This window comes from Argentina anserina, chromosome 4, assembly GCF_933775445.1.
Source record: "Argentina anserina chromosome 4, drPotAnse1.1, whole genome shotgun sequence".
Lineage (NCBI taxonomy): Eukaryota > Viridiplantae > Streptophyta > Magnoliopsida > Rosales > Rosaceae > Argentina > Argentina anserina.
Genome location: NC_065875.1, coordinates 19,288,627 through 19,306,332, shown reverse-complemented (window position 1 = coordinate 19,306,332; position 17,706 = coordinate 19,288,627). Strand labels below are relative to the sequence as shown.

The window sequence follows — 17,706 nt, the reverse complement described above, 5'->3', positions numbered from 1 at the left end:
TGATAGCGTGACAACAATTTTCTAAAAAAAAAGTTGCCCAATATCTGATGTGGGCTCCTAAAAAATGATTTGGGCACCCACGTCAAACCCAAAAACACGTTTTCTGCCATCCTCCTTTGCCATTGTACTCCTCTGCCGCCACGAACGTCATGCTCGTCATCTTCAGAAGAATACTACCCAAATCGACTAGGCAGTAGAACTATGAGCGCGAAGCCCACCAATTTTAAATCCTTAAACCCCAATTCAGGAGAGTGGAGACGATGTCGAAGCTCGACCATGGTGGAAGATGGAGCGGCACATCTCGAAATTGTGCGGCGGAGGGAAGAAACCACGAACCACCGCATTGACTGCTTGGAGGAAACCATGACTAACTGGAAGAGGCTGAAAACCTCTGCCACCACAGGTTTCTGCAACGACTTGCTCAACGATCTCGTTGTCTCCATCCTTTGCAAGCTCAACTCCTTCAATGCGAAACCAACGTTGCGATCTTCGAGCATCGCCATCTCTTGCGTCAAATTCTCCTTCGACAACCGCCTCCTCGGCTCCACCTCCGCGGACAAGACCATCTGCACCTACTCCCTTGTCTTCTCTGATGACAACTCCAACCCCTCTTCCCCAACCATTGCTCATTCCCATACCTTCAAGGGCCACGACCAGGGCGTCTTTGATCTCGCCTTCTCCTCCGACTCCCGCCTCGACGACGTGTGCTGGTGAATCCCCAAAGCATCAAGTCACAGGAGAAAAAACCTCCGATGAAAGCCCAGATCGAATCGCGTGATCTGATCTGGTGAAAATCAGTGGCATATTTCGTATTTTTTTTTTGAATTTTATGGGCAACGCTTTAAGACTTTCAGCAATTTGATTTTTTTTTCTAATTTTGAAATATTTCTTGATTTTATTTTATTTCATGTGTTAAAATAGACTTTTTTTTTATACGAAGCCCTACTTATAAATAGTCCACTATGATTTTCTCTACACAAAATTCCAACTCCTAAACATTAGTATACAAACTTATGAAATCCGAAACAAAGTCAGTACATGTCGTTAACTGATGATTGGTTCTTCAGCTTAGAACACTTGATTATGTGACTTCAAATAATCTGTTACAATTTTCTCAAAGAGATCAAGCTTTCTGTAAAACTGTACACATTCCTAAATCCTCCGTTCACAGCCTTTATGGAGTTGCATCTAAGATCCAGATGGTAGCACATAAGATTCACATGGAATGCTATCCCGTGCTCCCATTCGTAACATTTATAGTATCGAAATCCACGTACAGGATATCCAGCTAGTGTTTGGGTATTGATTTTGTAATCTAAACCCCATTCTTTCTTGAGGTAACTTTTCAGTACCCAGATGTGAATATAATCTCCTGATGAATTAGCATCCACCATAGCCATAGATCCTTTCATATTGAGCAAGTTACAGTCTTCATGCAACCCTTCTAAGGTGGGATGAGGAGTCCAAGTAAATTCTTCTTTCTTGAAATCGAAAGAAATTATACGGCTTCCACCATCTGCAACATTAACATGCCTTCCTTTTTTAACCAACCAATGCATGTCTCCATATGCACACACATTTTTTTTACTTAAATTACTAGGAGGAACAGATTGGATCTCCCGCCATGAGGATGAGTCGTGTGTGCCTAATACATATATATGAGCCGTTGCATGGGTCTTCTCTGGACTCTCCAAAACGCAAACAATCTTGTAAGTGTTGGTTGTATCATCAAAACCCATACCTAACCAATCCACCAGGTACTTGTTATTAGCAGGACAGTCTGGGATGTTCAAAATTTCTCCCCTCAGGGGATCAACTAAGTAGTACGAATTTGGGGTGATCAACTCCAAAAATTCCTGCATGCCTCTTCTTAGCAAAAACAAGTTGCAGAAAACAAATTCTACTGTGTCCATCATGTACATCTTTGAGACACAGAGAGGATTTTTCTTCAGCGTCAAGCGGCACTTGTCATTGTGTTCGAATGGCCACCATTGTATGCGATCAAAATAAATCTGAAGATATACAATTTGAGGTACTTCCGGAGCGGCAGCAGCAGCATAGTCGCTGGTGGAAAACTTCAGTAAACGTTCTCTGTGCAATGTAGTGAAAATGGGGGAATCAACCATGTCCAAACAAGTCTTTGAGACACACCGCAGACAACAGAGTGATTTCGAGGGCAGTCTCATAAGGATATTCACAATTATGTCATTGGGCATGTTGACCAACCTACACGTTCCAGGAGGATTTACTTCTCCCTGCTTCTTCTCTAACCCTAATAATCATAGACCCAAACAGAGAAAAGGAACATATGGCTGATCAGTATTCAGTAACAAACCAATTAAGGATCTTCAACAGAATTCCGGTAATATGCAATCAGTTATGTTAATATATGAAAGGAGAAGCTAATGATCATATGTACTTGATAGACTGAATGATCAGGTAAACATGTATTATCAAAAGAAATTTAAGAATATAACAGGAGTAATTGAAACTCACATTCGATTGAGAAGACTAGAAGAAGATGGGGCATTATGAGCTTTGAGACTTCGACGCATACGGTTAACAAATCTTTTCCTACACCTGCCATGATCGATCGATAACTAGCTTTTACAGTTGTCTACACCATAGATCTGTCTACGTTTATGGACTCAATATATACATAATACATCTGCTCTCTTCATATCTTGTCGAGATCGGAAAGATAATTAAATTAGGAATCCGCCTTTTATTAGGAAACAAATTAGAAGAGAGATTCACACAGAAATTTATACATTAATTAAAAAAATACCAAAAAACAAATTGGGCTGGGCTTCATCAGCTCATTAGCGAGTTGCCTAAATCAGAGCTGGAGGATCTAACGGCCAGCATCGCTCGGCCAATCGTTTATATAGACAAATATAAACCCTAATTCTCGCCCTCTCACTCTATTTCTATCTATCGCCGCACTCTCTGCTCTCTAGAGACTCGTCTTCTTCGCGGCCGTCTTCACCGATCTCCGTCGTCAATCAAGATGGTGAGTCTCCCAGATCTCTCCCTTCGTCTTATATGAATCTTCTGCTTCTCTTTTCATCATAACATATAAAAAGTATATACGTGTTTAGATAGAACGTTATGTGCTCCTTGGTTCGGTTGGGAAACGTGGATTAAGGGTTTGAATTTAGCTAGGGTTTGGATTTGTGCACTGTAGTTGTGTTCATCTTTGTTCTGTGATGGTGAACTCGGTAGAGGCGAAGCTAATTAGGGTGATTAAGTTTTGTTAAGATATGAGATTTGAGGTGTGATTGGTGATGGTTTTGTGGTATTGAACAGGTGCTCCAGAACGATATTGATTTGCTTCACCCACCAGCTGACCTCGAGAAGAGGAAGCACAAGCTCAAGAGGCTCGTGCAGACTCCCAACTCATTCTTCATGGTATGATTTTGTGACGGTTTCGATGAGTTTTTCGGTTTATCGAGCTCTTTGATAGGGTTGTAATCGGGTTGTTTTGTTTGTTTTTGCGCAGGATGTGAAATGCCAGGGATGCTTCAACATGTGAGTGAATGTCACTTTCGTAATGGTTTTATTCGAATTATGTTTTAAATTTGAAAACGAGGAGGTTTAATCGTTGGTTATCGTGTGCAGTACCACTGTGTTCAGCCACTCACAAACAGTTGTGGTGTGCGGGAACTGCCAGACAGTTCTGTGCCAGCCAACTGGTGGGCGTGCCAGGCTTACCGAAGGGTGCTCTTTCAGGAGGAAGGGAGACTGATGCTGCTACATTAGTACACTTTTGACTCTAAATTATGTGCAAGAGGGCTTTTGACCCTTGATTTCATGGAAAAGAGAAATGGATGCGTTGTTGTTATGGTTTATTATCTAGAATTTGATTTTTTTGGTATTTACTTTTGTTAAGACTGCTTAATGCGATACTGGTGTGTTTTGGATATTCCTGAAGTAAGTTAGTTGTTTGATGTTATCAATTATCAATCTCATCTTCAAACTTCATTACCTATTGTGCTTTTGTTACTTTGTACAATTTTCAATTATCTTTGTTCTTTTAATTTTAATATTTATCACACTTTGCCATCTTTCAATAGCTATCATGAGCTTCAGGGCAGAGAGTTGATAGTGATGAACTTTTTTTTTATTGTTTTAGAAAGTAGTTGCCAATATTTTTTCTCTTTCAGTATCTGAACTGTTTTTGTTAGACTTTTCTGCTTTGAAGTTATTTAATATGGTCTTAGTTGTAAGTTGTGTCGAATAAGTTTTATAGAAGAGGGAGGAATGTAGGATGTAGGGCAATGGTTAAGATAGGTTCGGAGCAAGTGTATCGTGGGAGGGGATGGAGTGGACTTGTGACTTGAAACTTATTTACAAGGATATTGGGAAGTGCTTTTTCATCAGGGATATTCGGCGTTTTATATTGTTTTGAGTGTTATTGAAATTTTAGGGTTCTTTGTGGTGGACTGGTGGGTTGGGCAGTGTTTTACAGTTGGGTGGGTGCTTCCAAGTGAGTTGGATTTTAGTGAGATGTTGAGGGCAGTTCTTTGCGGTCGGAAATAGTTGTTGTCTATGATGTGGTACAAGAGAGCTTGACAATAGGATGTTCTACTATTAATGAATGAAGAGTTAAGCTTGTTTTGCGTTTTGTGAGAGTTTAAACCATACCAAAATGTTGGGGAAATGCTTTATAATCAGTGATCGGTTATGTACTGTCTTGGATTTTTAGTGCAGCAAGAGGATTGGGTATTATGTTTTGTACTGTTAGCGAATCAGTAGTTTCGAGTCTGCTTATCATGCATGTAAATGTTGAATCTTATGTTGTGTTGCCAAGTAATTAGTTACTTCTGGTAATCTTATCTGACAAAGGTATTACAGTATGTCTAAATGGTTCTTGTCATGGATGTAAATTGAGTTGAACCCTCTAGTCTTATGTTGTGTTGCCAAGTGATTAGTTACTTCTGGTAATCTTTTCAGACTTAGGTATTAGGTCTAAGTGGTTCTTGTCATGTAAATTGAGTAAACTCTCTAGTCTTGTCATACATATGCAGTGATTGCAATTGTATGGCTGCAGATTGGGCAGAACAGTGTCGATGTTCATCTTTGTGACTAAATTCCTTAACCACCGTCTATCTGTATGAATTTTGCTATCTAGAAGCGCGTACTGGGATTTCTGCCTAGTGCATCTCAGAAAGTTCTGCAATTTTTCTCTTTACAAGTGCTCTGAACTTCTCTCGCTTCTCCCCACAAGCTGTTTGTCTGCCTGCCTGCCTACGATCGTCAATTGACATCTAGAAGTGCCTTGACGTGAGGGTTGTGCCAATGAGCCTTTCTGGTATAAACTATTGTGTCAATTAGGGACACTGTAGTATGAAGATTTGTACCAAAATACGGGTTTCAATCATTCAAGAGTTTAGAAAAATGCAATTCAAGTCCTATCTTCATATCCGTAGTATGATATGAATCAATACAATTATGATATCATATGGGGACATTGACCCAAGTAAACGGTGTTTGGCGTTTTGGCCTTGTAACCTTCTTAGTTTCTTGACACTTAATAGCAATAATTCATGTGACATATTCCTCAAGCTCCACTAGCTGGTTTATGTGGCAACCATATCTAGTAAGCAAAAATAAAGTAGAAACAAGATAGAATCAGGCTCTTCTGTTTCTTTTGGCTTCTGTTTTCTGCGGCTTAACTCGGTTCTTCAATCAAATCTTCTCTCCATCCTTTTCCTAACCATGACCGGTGGTTTTAGTTCGTGTGGTTATGAACATTATTTCGCACTTTAACTATGTTTTGAGCATTTGCAGCGACCGAGGTAAGGTTTTAGTAATTATGAGAAAATCTATTATATTAAGATTTTAGTAATTACGAGCATTTATTTAGACACACAATTTTATTTTTGTGATCTCCACTCGCCCATATAATTGTGGGATAAACATAATAAAATTGTACTTGATGAATTAATGCAAGATGGTGATATAATAAAAGAGGGTATGGTCGGCCAATTATTTGTGGGGACTCTACTCAACGGTATATTAAACTTTAAAGACATTGATCACCGCATCTTCCTAAGTCGATTGTAGGTATGAGTTACACCCATCTTTTGATTTTTCTCCTGTGTGAACTCCATGTTCTTTTCTTTGATTCTGTCGAGTGCCGACCTTCAAAGCTGAATCTCTAACTCAAATTGAGCGTTCAATTGGGATATCATGTCCTGCAAATGTGAACCACTTTACTCGAAGCTAGAATGATTCTCATTTGGCCAAAAACCAAAGGGCTAGGGAACAAGACCAAAGTTTGAGTTTGACGTGTTATATTTAAGGGTTATGGTTGATTTGGTCTTCCCGCTGAAACTAATTAATACCCATATCTATATCTTTAAGTAGAGAGCGAGGGAGTCATAGGGTGAAAGAGTGCAGCTTCTATGAAGGAGCATCCCAACATCTTCAGACAAGTTCAATAACTTAGATTTTTAGAACTTTCGAAGAGCGCCGAAAAGAGATTGTATAAGCGTGTTGTCCTCGTTGCCCTTATTGACCCTTTTATCTTTTTTTCCCTCCCTGCTCGTTAAATTCGAGGTCGTCGTTCGGCTCTCTATAAGAAAGTAGCAGAGAGTTTCGGGTTTTGTGATCTTGGTTTTGCTCTCAATGTCGAAACTTTAGTCCTAGTTAGTTACACACTTAGCCTTGACTTGGTTTGGACAATTCCAGCATAACCCAAGTTTCTGATTCCATCTTTCTGCAGATTGTTGAGGCCTTGAGGGTGTTTGGTTCTGCAGATTATTGAAATCATGTCTTGTATGACAGCAAGAACAGGGCGACAGAGACAGCGGTACGAGGATCAATTGAGGCTTGTTTCAGGGTGAGCAATAGTTTCTTTGGTTTCTTTTGCTTTATCAATTTGGTTTTCCACCTTTGTAATCACTGTGTTCTTGGATTGTTGGTTTCTTACATCCCTTAAGCTAGAGGAATCCATTTCTTAGTGTGCATTAATGCATTATATCTTTGGTTGTTATGATAAGGAGTATTATAAGGTTCAGTGCGTAAGCAAGATTGGAATTTTTTGTTTGGAAAAAAGTGGTATGCTGAAAAGCTTTTGTCTTTTAGGTCCCAATGGTTGTTAAACAAGTTGCCTGAAGTCCATTGCTAGTGGGCAAAGGTACTTGCAGAGCTGGGCCTGAGAATTGACTTGATATGAGCTCATGACTTGTTTTAATGTGAACCATATACATATTTGAAAATCACTGAACCGAAGTTTTTCTACAGTGAAATTTTATCTGTATACCGTGAGTTTGTAATATTGTATTCATAGTTTCATACAACTGCATAAGCACACATGGGGTCGTAGATTTTCTAGTGCAGTCAAAATTTTAATATGAAAAAATATATTTTCGAACCGTTTGTTAGAATTAAATGTTAAGATGCGGAATGATCAGACGTAAGCGCTGATGTATGATAAGAAATTGATTGTCTGATACATATAAAAAATATAAAGAGAGGTATTATTAAGAAAGTAAGAATATATTTGGATAATAATAGGTTTGTCAAGTATTGGTTAAATCTCAGCTGTCAATATCTAATCTACTGACTAAGAAACATGCAAGTAATATCAAATTCTTAAACATTACGATTTTACACAGAACAACATGTATGAAGAGCAGGGGGTTGATTAATGTATCAGCATTCACTTCATTCTGTGTAGACATGACAAGATATAATAAATACAGATTCATAATCTCTTCTTGTGCTAATACTGCAGTTGAAAAGTTACTTAGTACTGATATTTTATGTTCGCAGTCTAGATTTTTCACTGTCATCTTACTTTGATTCTTGTTGTTTGACAGTACTGATCTTTTAGTTGTGGTGTTAATCAATATGATATACTCAGTTGTTAACCATTAACGATCATATATATGTTGCTTGTTCCAAACTAAAATCTTCTCCATAAATATCATAGTTGCAGATCTAGAACAAACGTTATACTGACAAATAATGCAACAGTATTGGTTAGTTTTTCATGAAAAGTGCTGCAAACTTTGCAATCGTCTCTTCCTAACCTAAACAATTTAGTACCTCCATTTGGCTTTCAATTTCAAAAACTAGTATAAAGTACTTCATTAGTTGCTAGTCTCTTGCACCAATTGGCATCAGCATAGTGATCACAACCTAACAGCACATCCGCTGAGGGATATGCTTCAATGGATGCCTTCTTCTCACGTTTTGTATGTGCATAACTACTCATCTAAACAGACTGATGGATTGGAATCTTAATTTCAAGATTAAACCTTTTTTTAGCTTGTAATATAAGGTGACATGTGGAAGCAGGGCTCAGTATTATGTCACCACTAGTGCATAATTGGTGTTCATACTGCTTTATTTTCTCTGAATATCCATGAGTTTTGATTATGTTCTTCTAGAGCACCAACTTCTCTCATGGCAACAGTTTAATGGGGATTTTTGCGATTTCTATTTCTATTTCAATCAGCTATTGTCTTACATTTGAGGGAAATTTGGATCTAACTTGTACTCATTTGGTGGCCAAAAAAAAAGATGTATACCTTATAGGTTTGAAGAGATGGTAGGGAGTAGCGATTGTAATTTAGAGAAGAAGTTGCTTGTTCTGATGATATCTTCACCAAATCGAGATGATCTTGTCTTTCCAAAGGTATCTATCTTCCTACTTTGTTTGTTCCATAATTAAAGCACTACTGTAATAAAATATTGACCACATCGAAACCTTGTTCATGATCAGGGTGGATGGGAGAATGATGAAACCATGCATGAAGCTGCATGTCGTGAGGCCCTAGAAGAAGCAGGAGTGAAGGGAGTTCTTGGTGTAGGTTTCTCTTCCCTGCTTGGTAACAGGCATGACTCCTTGTCACTGCAATGTTCATTAAAACTATAAATTTTTATTAGATATCTAAAAGTAGGGATGTTTTGCCCCACCATTTCAACCTGTAACTTCGAGCTGCATGGATTTTTGCTTCACATTGTCGAGTGGAGTGATGGAGTGGGGTTAATTGCATTTCTTTTTAGTCTCTACGTTTTGGAATCTGTTTGTGGTTTTATAAACTTTTCAAGTGATTACAAACTGTCTCAAGCATCAGCTGAAACTGAATGGCTTCTCTACACAGAATGTGACCCTCAGTCATCTAAACAAATCAATTTTATGATTGCTTCAGGAAACGCCACTAGGACAGTGGGAATTCAGAAGCAAGAGCAAACAGAACAATGGCAGCCCGCAAGGTGGTTGTAGAGGTTACATGTTTCCCCTAAAGGTTACTGAAGAGCTCGACTCCTGGCCCGAGCAGGCCAGCTATGGAAGAAAATGGGTGAGTTGTAACTGATGTATATCTTCATCCACTATAGGAACTACATGGAATTCGAAACTTGAAAGGCATCTATTAAACTACCACTGAAATCTGAGTGCCATTGAATTTTGAAACATGGCACCAGTTTTGCTAACAAAAGCTCTGCTTTAGTCGCTAGAATCGTGGACTAAAATGAAAAGAGTTCATTGTCATGATCTAGGCAACTTCAGACAAATCATCTACTATTGAAACTTGAAAAAAAAAAAAAACAGTTCTGCTAACAAGTATTGTGATTCAGTTATTAGTTATTACATGAGGGCTTGATTTTGTAAATTTTGTTGGTTTTATTCCCAGGTTACCATAGAGGACTCATTCAGATTCTGTCGGTATGACTGGATGCGAGAAGCTCTTAGAAAGCTTTTGACATTGCTCTCAGAGAACACGGAAAATGGCCCGAGAGAAGAAATGGACGGACTTCCACTGAGGCCAGTTATCTCAGAAGTCGGATCAGAGCATAAAATATCATCACCATCCGGCTGCTTTGCTACCCATTCTAGTGTTCAGCAGCTCGCAGCTTGAAAAATCATATGTCAAACGCATTGTTCACAGGGCTAATGAATCATGTCTATATCAAAATCAAAGCCTTTGTACTGAGGATTCCCATTGTAGTAATTCCTAGACATTCTTTGTTGTATTTCTTTGGTAATTCTGTTTAACCTGTAAATAAATCGTGATTATTAGAAGGAATAGTTGGTTTCTCTTGTACATTTTACCTTGACATACTTTAAGCAAAGACACAGCTGCTTCCGCATTAACCAAAGCAAAACAAAGCACAATCTCAAAGTCCGGGAACGATCTACATACCAGGACAACAAAAATTCAAACCCCCACACGCTCCTCCCTCGAAAGCATGCACTCTTTTCCTGGTTTTATTATTGCTTCTGGTTTAGTTTAACCTTGAAGGCTATGGCTTAGAGGAGTATCAGAGGCAAGGTGGCATTGAAAATGTGGGAGATAAAGAAGAGAAAGTATAAACGACCAAATGGTAAAGGATCAAAAGGACGACCGTGTGCGTAATTAACTATATGCAATGTCTAGAATTTTTTCTATAAAGTCTAGATTGTTGAACTTGTTGTGCCACTTTTACTATGAAGCAGTCAAACTACAAACCTTCAAATTATTATTGCTAACTAGATTAACTTTGAGATATATAAAGCCTCCATGTTACACGGGAAGGGTTGGTTCTTTGACTACTCGTCTACTCTATATTCCATGTGACCCTTTTCTCTCCAAACACATCTTTTAACTCAAATGATCTGTTTTATTTGAACCTTGGAAGTGGAGATTCATGGGATTCACAAATGTTTTGGCCATTATTTGAGTTTTCTTGACTTATGATTCTTTTTCTTTCGTCAAAGTACTATTCAATTCATCGACTTGGTTCTTTGATCAAGACGATTAGACCGACGTGTTCCCTTGATTTGATCTCTTCTCAACTCTTGTACTTGGTTTTTGTTACCATTGATCCAGAGTTGGGTAATAGTATAGTTTTCTTACCATGTAGTGTTTCTCCTATTTGGACTAGGAAGTTTACTCATATTAATTTTTTTCATTAATGAGGGAAAAATAAAAGGCCAATAAACATCTTTCCAAAAAACGGCAAAAAATATCGAATTAACAGCAGACTGAACTGAGAACCGTTGAAGGTAGAGTAGACCATTCTAGTATCTACACCAAGCAATGGAGTATCTAGTTACGTTTCAAGGTGTATGTATGTGTTGATCGAACAGTTGAAGTTTGCTTGTCGAGTTAGCCAAATAGATTTTCAAGTTAATTATGATGCACCGAGGAAACTTAATGTAAGATTGCCAAGTAGAATCTTGGATTATGATTCCGCTAGAACTTGAACCCTAGCACTAGTGGAAACCTGAATTCCTGGACTCTAGACAATAATTAGAGCATTAAGGTGTTTATGAGTTGCATGGTTATGTAGAGATGCAAGCAGTGCTGCAGACCCTACACAGAAACAAAGTTGCTGTCTCTTTTGTCATTCCAATTTCTTCATCATTCTCGATCGGTTAGGAGGTCAACTAAAGAGAACATGTCATCTAAAGTGGCCAACATGTCATCCAAAATGGCCAATTGCTTCTTTCAATTCACACACACATCCATATGCTCCAAGGGGTTTTTTTTTATATATTCAAAGTTGATGTCTCTTTTGTCATTTCGATTTCTTCATCATTCTCGATCGGTTAGGAGGTTATACCTCAAAACATTTACGATTAGGAGTAGATCCAAGTCGGTCTCATTATCTAATTTCTTCTTTTATCATTGAAAGAGAAATCTGTTGGAGTTCTTCCATATAATACTCCTCATTTGTTTATTGTCATTTCATGATTTCCTCTTTTTATTTTGAAGAGAAATCAAGTTCTGATATTTTCATCTCATTCCATTTTGGAGGAGAGATCGGTTTAGAGTTCATAACTCCTCATTTCATTTATCCTTAGCCAATTTAGTCTTTCTTCTTTCATTTTGAAGAGATTTATTGTCCATGGTCAAGATCTGATTTTTTATCTTTCATTTGGAGGAGAGATCTTTTTAGAGGTTTTGTTTTAACCTCATCATTTCCGATGTTGGACTATTGGAGTTTTTTTTTATATACATGTTGGTTCCAATCAGATTTATTCCCTTCCAGTAAGAAGGTCGGGGTCATATCCCGATTTGGCTTCAGGGGGAGCAATTTTGAGCAATCAACCATTTAAGCAAGCAATTGCTCTGTTTTTCTGGATTGATCTTGCCGCACTAAAACCAAAACTGGGATTGACTCTGACCTCCGAATTCAGTTATGTAAAAAAGTCAGAAACTAGACACAGAGAGCTTTCCCGGTATATGTGGCTTATGGTCTCAGGTTGTCAGAGCAGAAAAATGGGAGCCATCCAAAGTGGACGGACATAGCTGCCAGAATTTGTTTCACTTATTCTCATCCATAACTTGTTTAGCCATACTTGGAGATTGTTGGTCAAGCTCGGCTGTTGTTTTCCTTTCAGTCGTCGCTTGAGGGGGAGTATTTAAGATATTGGATGTGTGTGTGAGAATTGAAGAAGCAATTGGCCACTTTGGTTGACATGTTGGCCTCTTTGGTTGACGTTTATAGCTGCATTTCTCTTGATGAATGCTTAGCATCTTTTTATTGACAATCTTGCTTGAAGCATGATGCTCCATGAGTTGGAGTGATTTTTTCTTTCATTTTTCTTTCCTTTCATACTTTAGTTGTTAAGATCGGATTTGTCCTTCAACTGGTTCAAATCCTCTCTCTAATTTGTGTATATATACACCCTCTTGTATTGTGTAAACAACATGAAGTATATTAGAGAAAATTCATCTCAGCTTCTTTTTCTTGTTCCTTCATTCGTTTGTCATAAACAGTATTTATGATATTGAATTCGCAAATTACACATACATGCATGACATGAAAAATTATAAAAAATATTGTATTATAATTTGAATTCTAAATCCTAAAACTGAACAGTAATAACCCGAGTTTACTGCGATTCTCACAAACGTACTGCTTAACTCAGTAAGTACGTGGAGCAAGCATTGGTCTTTAGTGCCTGGAATTTATGATTTGGAAAACGATGGAAGCTACTAAGACCATGTAGCTAGCTTACCCGATGATAACTGATGCTAGCTGTAAATTTTGATTTCACAAAACCATCGATTTCAGATTGGAGAAAGTTACTCTGTGGGGAATATATCTCGTTCTCTCTATCCGTCCGAAACTCTGAATTAGTGAGTTGTTTAATTGGAATGGATTTGATCGAAGATACTGTCATGAGTCAGTGGAGATCATATCTCAGTCAAATAGCATCTCATAGAATAAATTGCCAAATGTCTAAAAACTAAAAAGAATACCCTATGAGATTCTTAATGCTTGATATCTTTGAAAATTTGAATATATAATGCTTCTACTAAATCACCAATAAAGCCTTCTTTGGCCAATATCACAGACCCACCTCAAGGGCAAATTTCTAGCTCTACTTGGAGATTTTGATCATGATCTTTCATGCATGGCAATTAATTAATTAATATAGAACCTACACACATATGCTAGAGATGACATATAATGGCACTTAATATAATGCAAAAAGGTCCATGTTAGATTTTGAGGTCACCCGAGACTCCGAGAGGCCATTCTGATTGCCTCTAGACCATTAGGCCAGTGAATTTCCAGGACCTGGAAGAAAGGCAAACATGAATATTAATTACTATGGATTACAGAAGCTTAAGCCAACGTGTTAAGTCACTCCGCCAACTCGCTAAATCGTCATCAAAACTATATCAACTTGCTTGTCTGATGCCATAAATATATCAGGTTTAATCTTAGGATCGATGCAAGTCATGCAACGTACTGTTTTGAACCTTTCTGGCGTGTCTGTGTATGCATATGATTTGTAGACTCATACATGGTTTTACTCTGTTGATTCAGTTGGATGGTATATGTCCGTAATTTTAATTAGTTGATAATATTAGCCAGAATTAAATGTGTTATATAAAAGGTGGGAAGACACCGTATGTCGAAGAGTATCCAAATGAAATGGGTTATATATTAGGTACGTAGTTTCACTTCGTGCGTATGTTATAACTAATAAGACCATGCAAACTCGAGGATTCGAATTTGAATGAATGCCCACTATCACTGAACTTAAAAGTACAACAAAAATGCACTGCTATGGTATTCGGGTTCCGTCGAACAATTCTGGTTTATTTAGGAACTTCTGCACTTAGCACTTAGCATCAGTTGCAAGAACATCTCTATATGTATTTGACTGACAAGATGGTAGACTGACTAGACTCAAAGGATGCTTGATTCAGACACTCATGTTCATTAAGGTTACAAGGTATATATAGAATCTTAATTCCTTTCTTTCTAGTTTTCGTTATCCACAAGCCAATGCGCGCATATGCTCTTAATTCGGAATCAATTCGACTAAGTAGAAAATTACTATAATTACTTACACTAAACTGTGTCCTGAATTACATATACTGTGTACCGAAAGGCCAATCAGTAATGCATGGGGTCCTCCATTTGGGTCAAGTCTCACTAGCTTAGCTTGATAAATGTAGAATTAACAAGACCCTCTAATATCTACAAATTTGTTTATGAAGTAGCTAGGTCTTTCTAGTGATTGTTTTCTTCAAAAAAGCAATGTCCTTTGTGTCCGTCTCTCACATGCAACCCAACATGGCTTTCCCTTATTTGGAGGTCTATTTGTTCATTTTTACGAGCAACAAAGGATGCTCCAAAACTTAACAAAAATATAAGAGAGGAAAAAGCCATTTCCATGGAATTAACAAGTTAGAAAACGAAGCCTTTTGGTTTGAAAGTTAGGAAAGGGGTGTGGAACATTATCACTATACTGAGCTCGAAATTGGATGCACGTGGCTGAGATAATTATATTCCTCAATGTGTTCCGGCCAAGTACGTAAAAGTCTCCATATGCATTGTATTTAAGAGTAACATGATGATATATATATATATATATATATATATACGTTTGTTTCCCGGCCAATTTATATATAAGCTAATGTTATCCAATCACATCATATTTCTGTAGAGAAAAATGTCGAATTGAAATGCATGATAACGACTCAATTTTAACAGACGATAAGCTTGTAAATAAATGATCACCAAGACTTTAACGCAATTTTATATTTGCTTTTGTTTTAGACCATAAATCCTAAACTTTTTAAGAGAAATGTTATTTTTTTTTATACGAGAGAAATGTTAAATTTTGTGCTAATGAGTATGTAATTTGTTGAACGCGCGAGATTGTCTTTATTTTATTTTAGAATGTTAATACATTAAACTATCAATACTAATAGTGTACGAAACATCTACATATTAATTTTTTATTTTCAAACTATTTATATTAATTATCTAAAAATTATATGTCCATAAAACTTCAGTTAATGTTTTTCAAAAATTCATTAGTGCATGTAGCATATGGTGATTAGAAGACGATGCTTCAAATGATAAACGTTGTTAATAGAATGCTTGCACATATAATTGCATAGGGATGACCAATGATGGCTACTGACAGTTGACGATCATATGGGAATGAATGATAATTAGATTTTCATGTATTGAGCAATCATATGGTGCAGCTTAGTCTTTCTGCAGAATGCAGAGCATTTCGGGTTTTGGATTAAAGCTCTCATTCTGACGCGTGCATGCTCATAATGTACCAGTGATTTGATTACTACCACAATAATCCATGATTAAATTGATTAATTAGTACAACATGATGATCATACATTCAACTGCTTAGACTTCTCTCTTCCTCTCAAGGTCACATGCGAGCAAACTTTAGGTTAGATATGATACTCAGAACTTTTGGTCAGTACCTCCTATTTAATCCAAAATATAATGAATTTCATAATTAACTACATAAGCTAGTAAAAAGTTATATATTGAATCACCCACTTAATAATAATGGCAATTAGTTGCTAATCATGCATCCTACATATGTAAACATGAACCACTTAATTATATTGTAATTCTCGTATCTCTTGTTCCGTAGATCGGAAATCTAATCAAGAATTTGCAGGAAAAAGAATAAGATCATGTGATGATGATCTTTATTTCTTACGTTGACGTTGTGATCATTTGTTTTGAAAACATGTTAGTATTTTTGAGTTTAGTACTAAAATGACGATTAATATTTCTTATGTAATTGTCACGATCGATATTTCTTTTAATTTTAGTTGAGTTCACAAATTCATTGCACCATTAACCTAAAACATGTTAATTGGTGTAAAATTTTGTATGCTGAATCGTAATCGCACAACCAACATCATAAGGCTAGGATGAAGATGAATTATGCAGTTTATTGCTTCAGTGTTTCGTTGGGATTTAAGGTTTCAGGTGTTCTGCAAGCTAGTTAGCTAGGGTTTTAGTCTTGCGCGCAAATGAAAAAAAATGATGGAGGAGGAGATTACATGCCAGCAGGAGGGGTGCCTCGATCTGTCGATCAGCCATGGATGATTCGCTTAATTATGCTTTGAGTTTATGATGTCCAGCACCAGAGTATGGCCCCAACAATTTCATGCGTGAGTGACTCATGAGATTGTTCATCATTCGCTGAAAAATTATAGTTTCTCCCTTCAAGGGCAACCCTGGTGATAATTAATTTATACCATAACATCTTTATAAAACATAATTAATTAGTCGATAAATCTCCTTATTTAAACCCCTAACATGCAACAGCCTACAATCATTCCCTTACTACTGCTCTATCCAATTCCAGACAAACCAAACTAAGACTACTGTCCTTTTCTCCAACCCCTACCTTTCATTTTCATCAAACCCAGTCACTTACTACAAGTCTTCAACCTCTCTCTCTCTCTCTCTCTCTCTATATTATTTTCAATGGAGTACTCACCATCAAAAGGCAACAACTCTCCCTCCTCCTCTTCCTCAAAGTCCAAGAAGAAATCGCAACAACAACAACAACCTCAGCAGCAGCAACAACAGGAGACGAGGTTCCTCGGAGTAAGGAGGAGGCCCTGGGGTCGATACGCCGCCGAAATAAGAGATCCTTCCACCAAGGAAAGGCATTGGCTTGGAACCTTCGACACCGCCGAGGAAGCTGCTTTGGCTTACGACCGAGCTGCCCGCTCCATGCGCGGCTCCAAAGCCAGAACCAACTTCGTCTACTCCGACATGCCTCACGGCTCCTCCGTCACCTCCATTATATCACCGGACGAAGCCCGCGACATGTCAGCCTTCTTCACCGCTCCTCCTCAGCCCCAAACGCAGATGATCACCTCCCACAACAACCCCCAGCAGCAGCAGCAGCCATTCTTCACTCAGGACCCCTTTGAAGCCTACCAGTTTTCCGGCGGATCGTACGGCTCCTATGGACCCGGTTCGGGTTGTGGTATTGGTGATGGAACCGCTTCTCATGACAATGAGCTGCCACCTTTGCCTCCAAGTGTCTCCTCCACTTGTTATGGGACTGGGGAAGTTATGGGCTCAGACTTTTATGGGTTCTCGGAGCCTACTACTACAAATGGGTTTGATTCCATGGCCAGTGGGTCTTACATGGGCTTTGACTCGAATGAGTTTGTGCAGCACAGCCCACTTTTCGGGAGCATGCCGCCGGTTGCGGATTCCGGCATCGACGGGTTTGATCTAGGCACATCATCTGCCTATTTCTATTAGCTTGTTACTACTTCTAATGTTCAAGTGTGCTCTTTTGTTTTCTTAATCTCTCCCTCACTTGCTTTGTTTCGTGTTCGGCCTAAAGCCTAAAGGCAATGGTGCTATGATAATATATATTGTACTTGAGATGACGTTATATATATTTTAAGAATTTGAGTTTATTTGAAGGTGAAAGTATTGACTTTT

General features: G+C 38.0%; 3 protein-coding genes across 4 annotated transcripts; all 3 read left to right on the top strand.

The window, feature by feature from the left end:
- The first annotated feature begins 2,924 nt into the window (after positions 1-2,924).
- On the top strand, positions 2,925-3,823 carry LOC126790681 (40S ribosomal protein S27-2-like). Its single transcript, XM_050517012.1, has 4 exons — positions 2,925-3,013; positions 3,310-3,411; positions 3,503-3,531; positions 3,622-3,823. The coding sequence occupies exons 1-4, from the start codon at positions 3,011-3,013 to the stop codon at positions 3,746-3,748; spliced, it is 261 nt and encodes an 86-aa protein (XP_050372969.1). The 5' UTR covers positions 2,925-3,010; the 3' UTR covers positions 3,749-3,823.
- A 2,787-nt stretch (positions 3,824-6,610) lies between these two features.
- LOC126791379 (nudix hydrolase 12, mitochondrial-like) lies at positions 6,611-10,061 on the top strand. 2 transcript variants are annotated; one of them, XM_050517825.1, is made up of 6 exons: positions 6,611-6,653; positions 6,731-6,847; positions 8,536-8,650; positions 8,738-8,821; positions 9,168-9,317; positions 9,651-10,061. In XM_050517825.1, exons 2-6 carry the CDS (start codon positions 6,777-6,779, stop codon positions 9,873-9,875), a joined length of 645 nt encoding a protein of 214 aa, XP_050373782.1. In that variant the 5' UTR covers positions 6,611-6,653; positions 6,731-6,776; the 3' UTR covers positions 9,876-10,061. The 2 variants fall into 2 exon arrangements, with proteins under 2 accessions (XP_050373782.1, XP_050373784.1); XM_050517827.1 differs by having other exon boundaries at positions 6,617-6,635.
- Positions 10,062-16,695: 6,634 nt separating this feature from the next.
- Positions 16,696-17,551, top strand: LOC126791655 (ethylene-responsive transcription factor LEP-like). Its single transcript, XM_050518130.1, has one exon. It carries the CDS (start codon positions 16,726-16,728, stop codon positions 17,518-17,520), a length of 795 nt encoding a protein of 264 aa, XP_050374087.1. The 5' UTR covers positions 16,696-16,725; the 3' UTR covers positions 17,521-17,551.
- The last annotated feature ends 155 nt before the right edge of the window (positions 17,552-17,706 follow it).

Bases quoted from the DNA above. Each gene is read 5' to 3' on its own strand.
- LOC126790681 (XM_050517012.1), top strand. The intron at 3,412-3,502 runs GTATGATTTTGT...GTTTTTGCGCAG, and splicing joins CTCCCAACTCATTCTTCATG to GATGTGAAATGCCAGGGATG. The intron at 3,532-3,621 runs GTGAGTGAATGT...TATCGTGTGCAG, and splicing joins TGCCAGGGATGCTTCAACAT to TACCACTGTGTTCAGCCACT.
- LOC126791379 (XM_050517825.1), top strand. From the start codon at position 6,777: ATGTCTTGTATGACAGCAAGAACAGGGCGACAGAGACAGCGGTACGAG. The intron at 8,822-9,167 runs GTAGGTTTCTCT...TGATTGCTTCAG, and splicing joins GAGTGAAGGGAGTTCTTGGT to GAAACGCCACTAGGACAGTG. The intron at 9,318-9,650 runs GTGAGTTGTAAC...TTTTATTCCCAG, and splicing joins CCAGCTATGGAAGAAAATGG to GTTACCATAGAGGACTCATT.
- LOC126791655 (XM_050518130.1), top strand. From the start codon at position 16,726: ATGGAGTACTCACCATCAAAAGGCAACAACTCTCCCTCCTCCTCTTCC.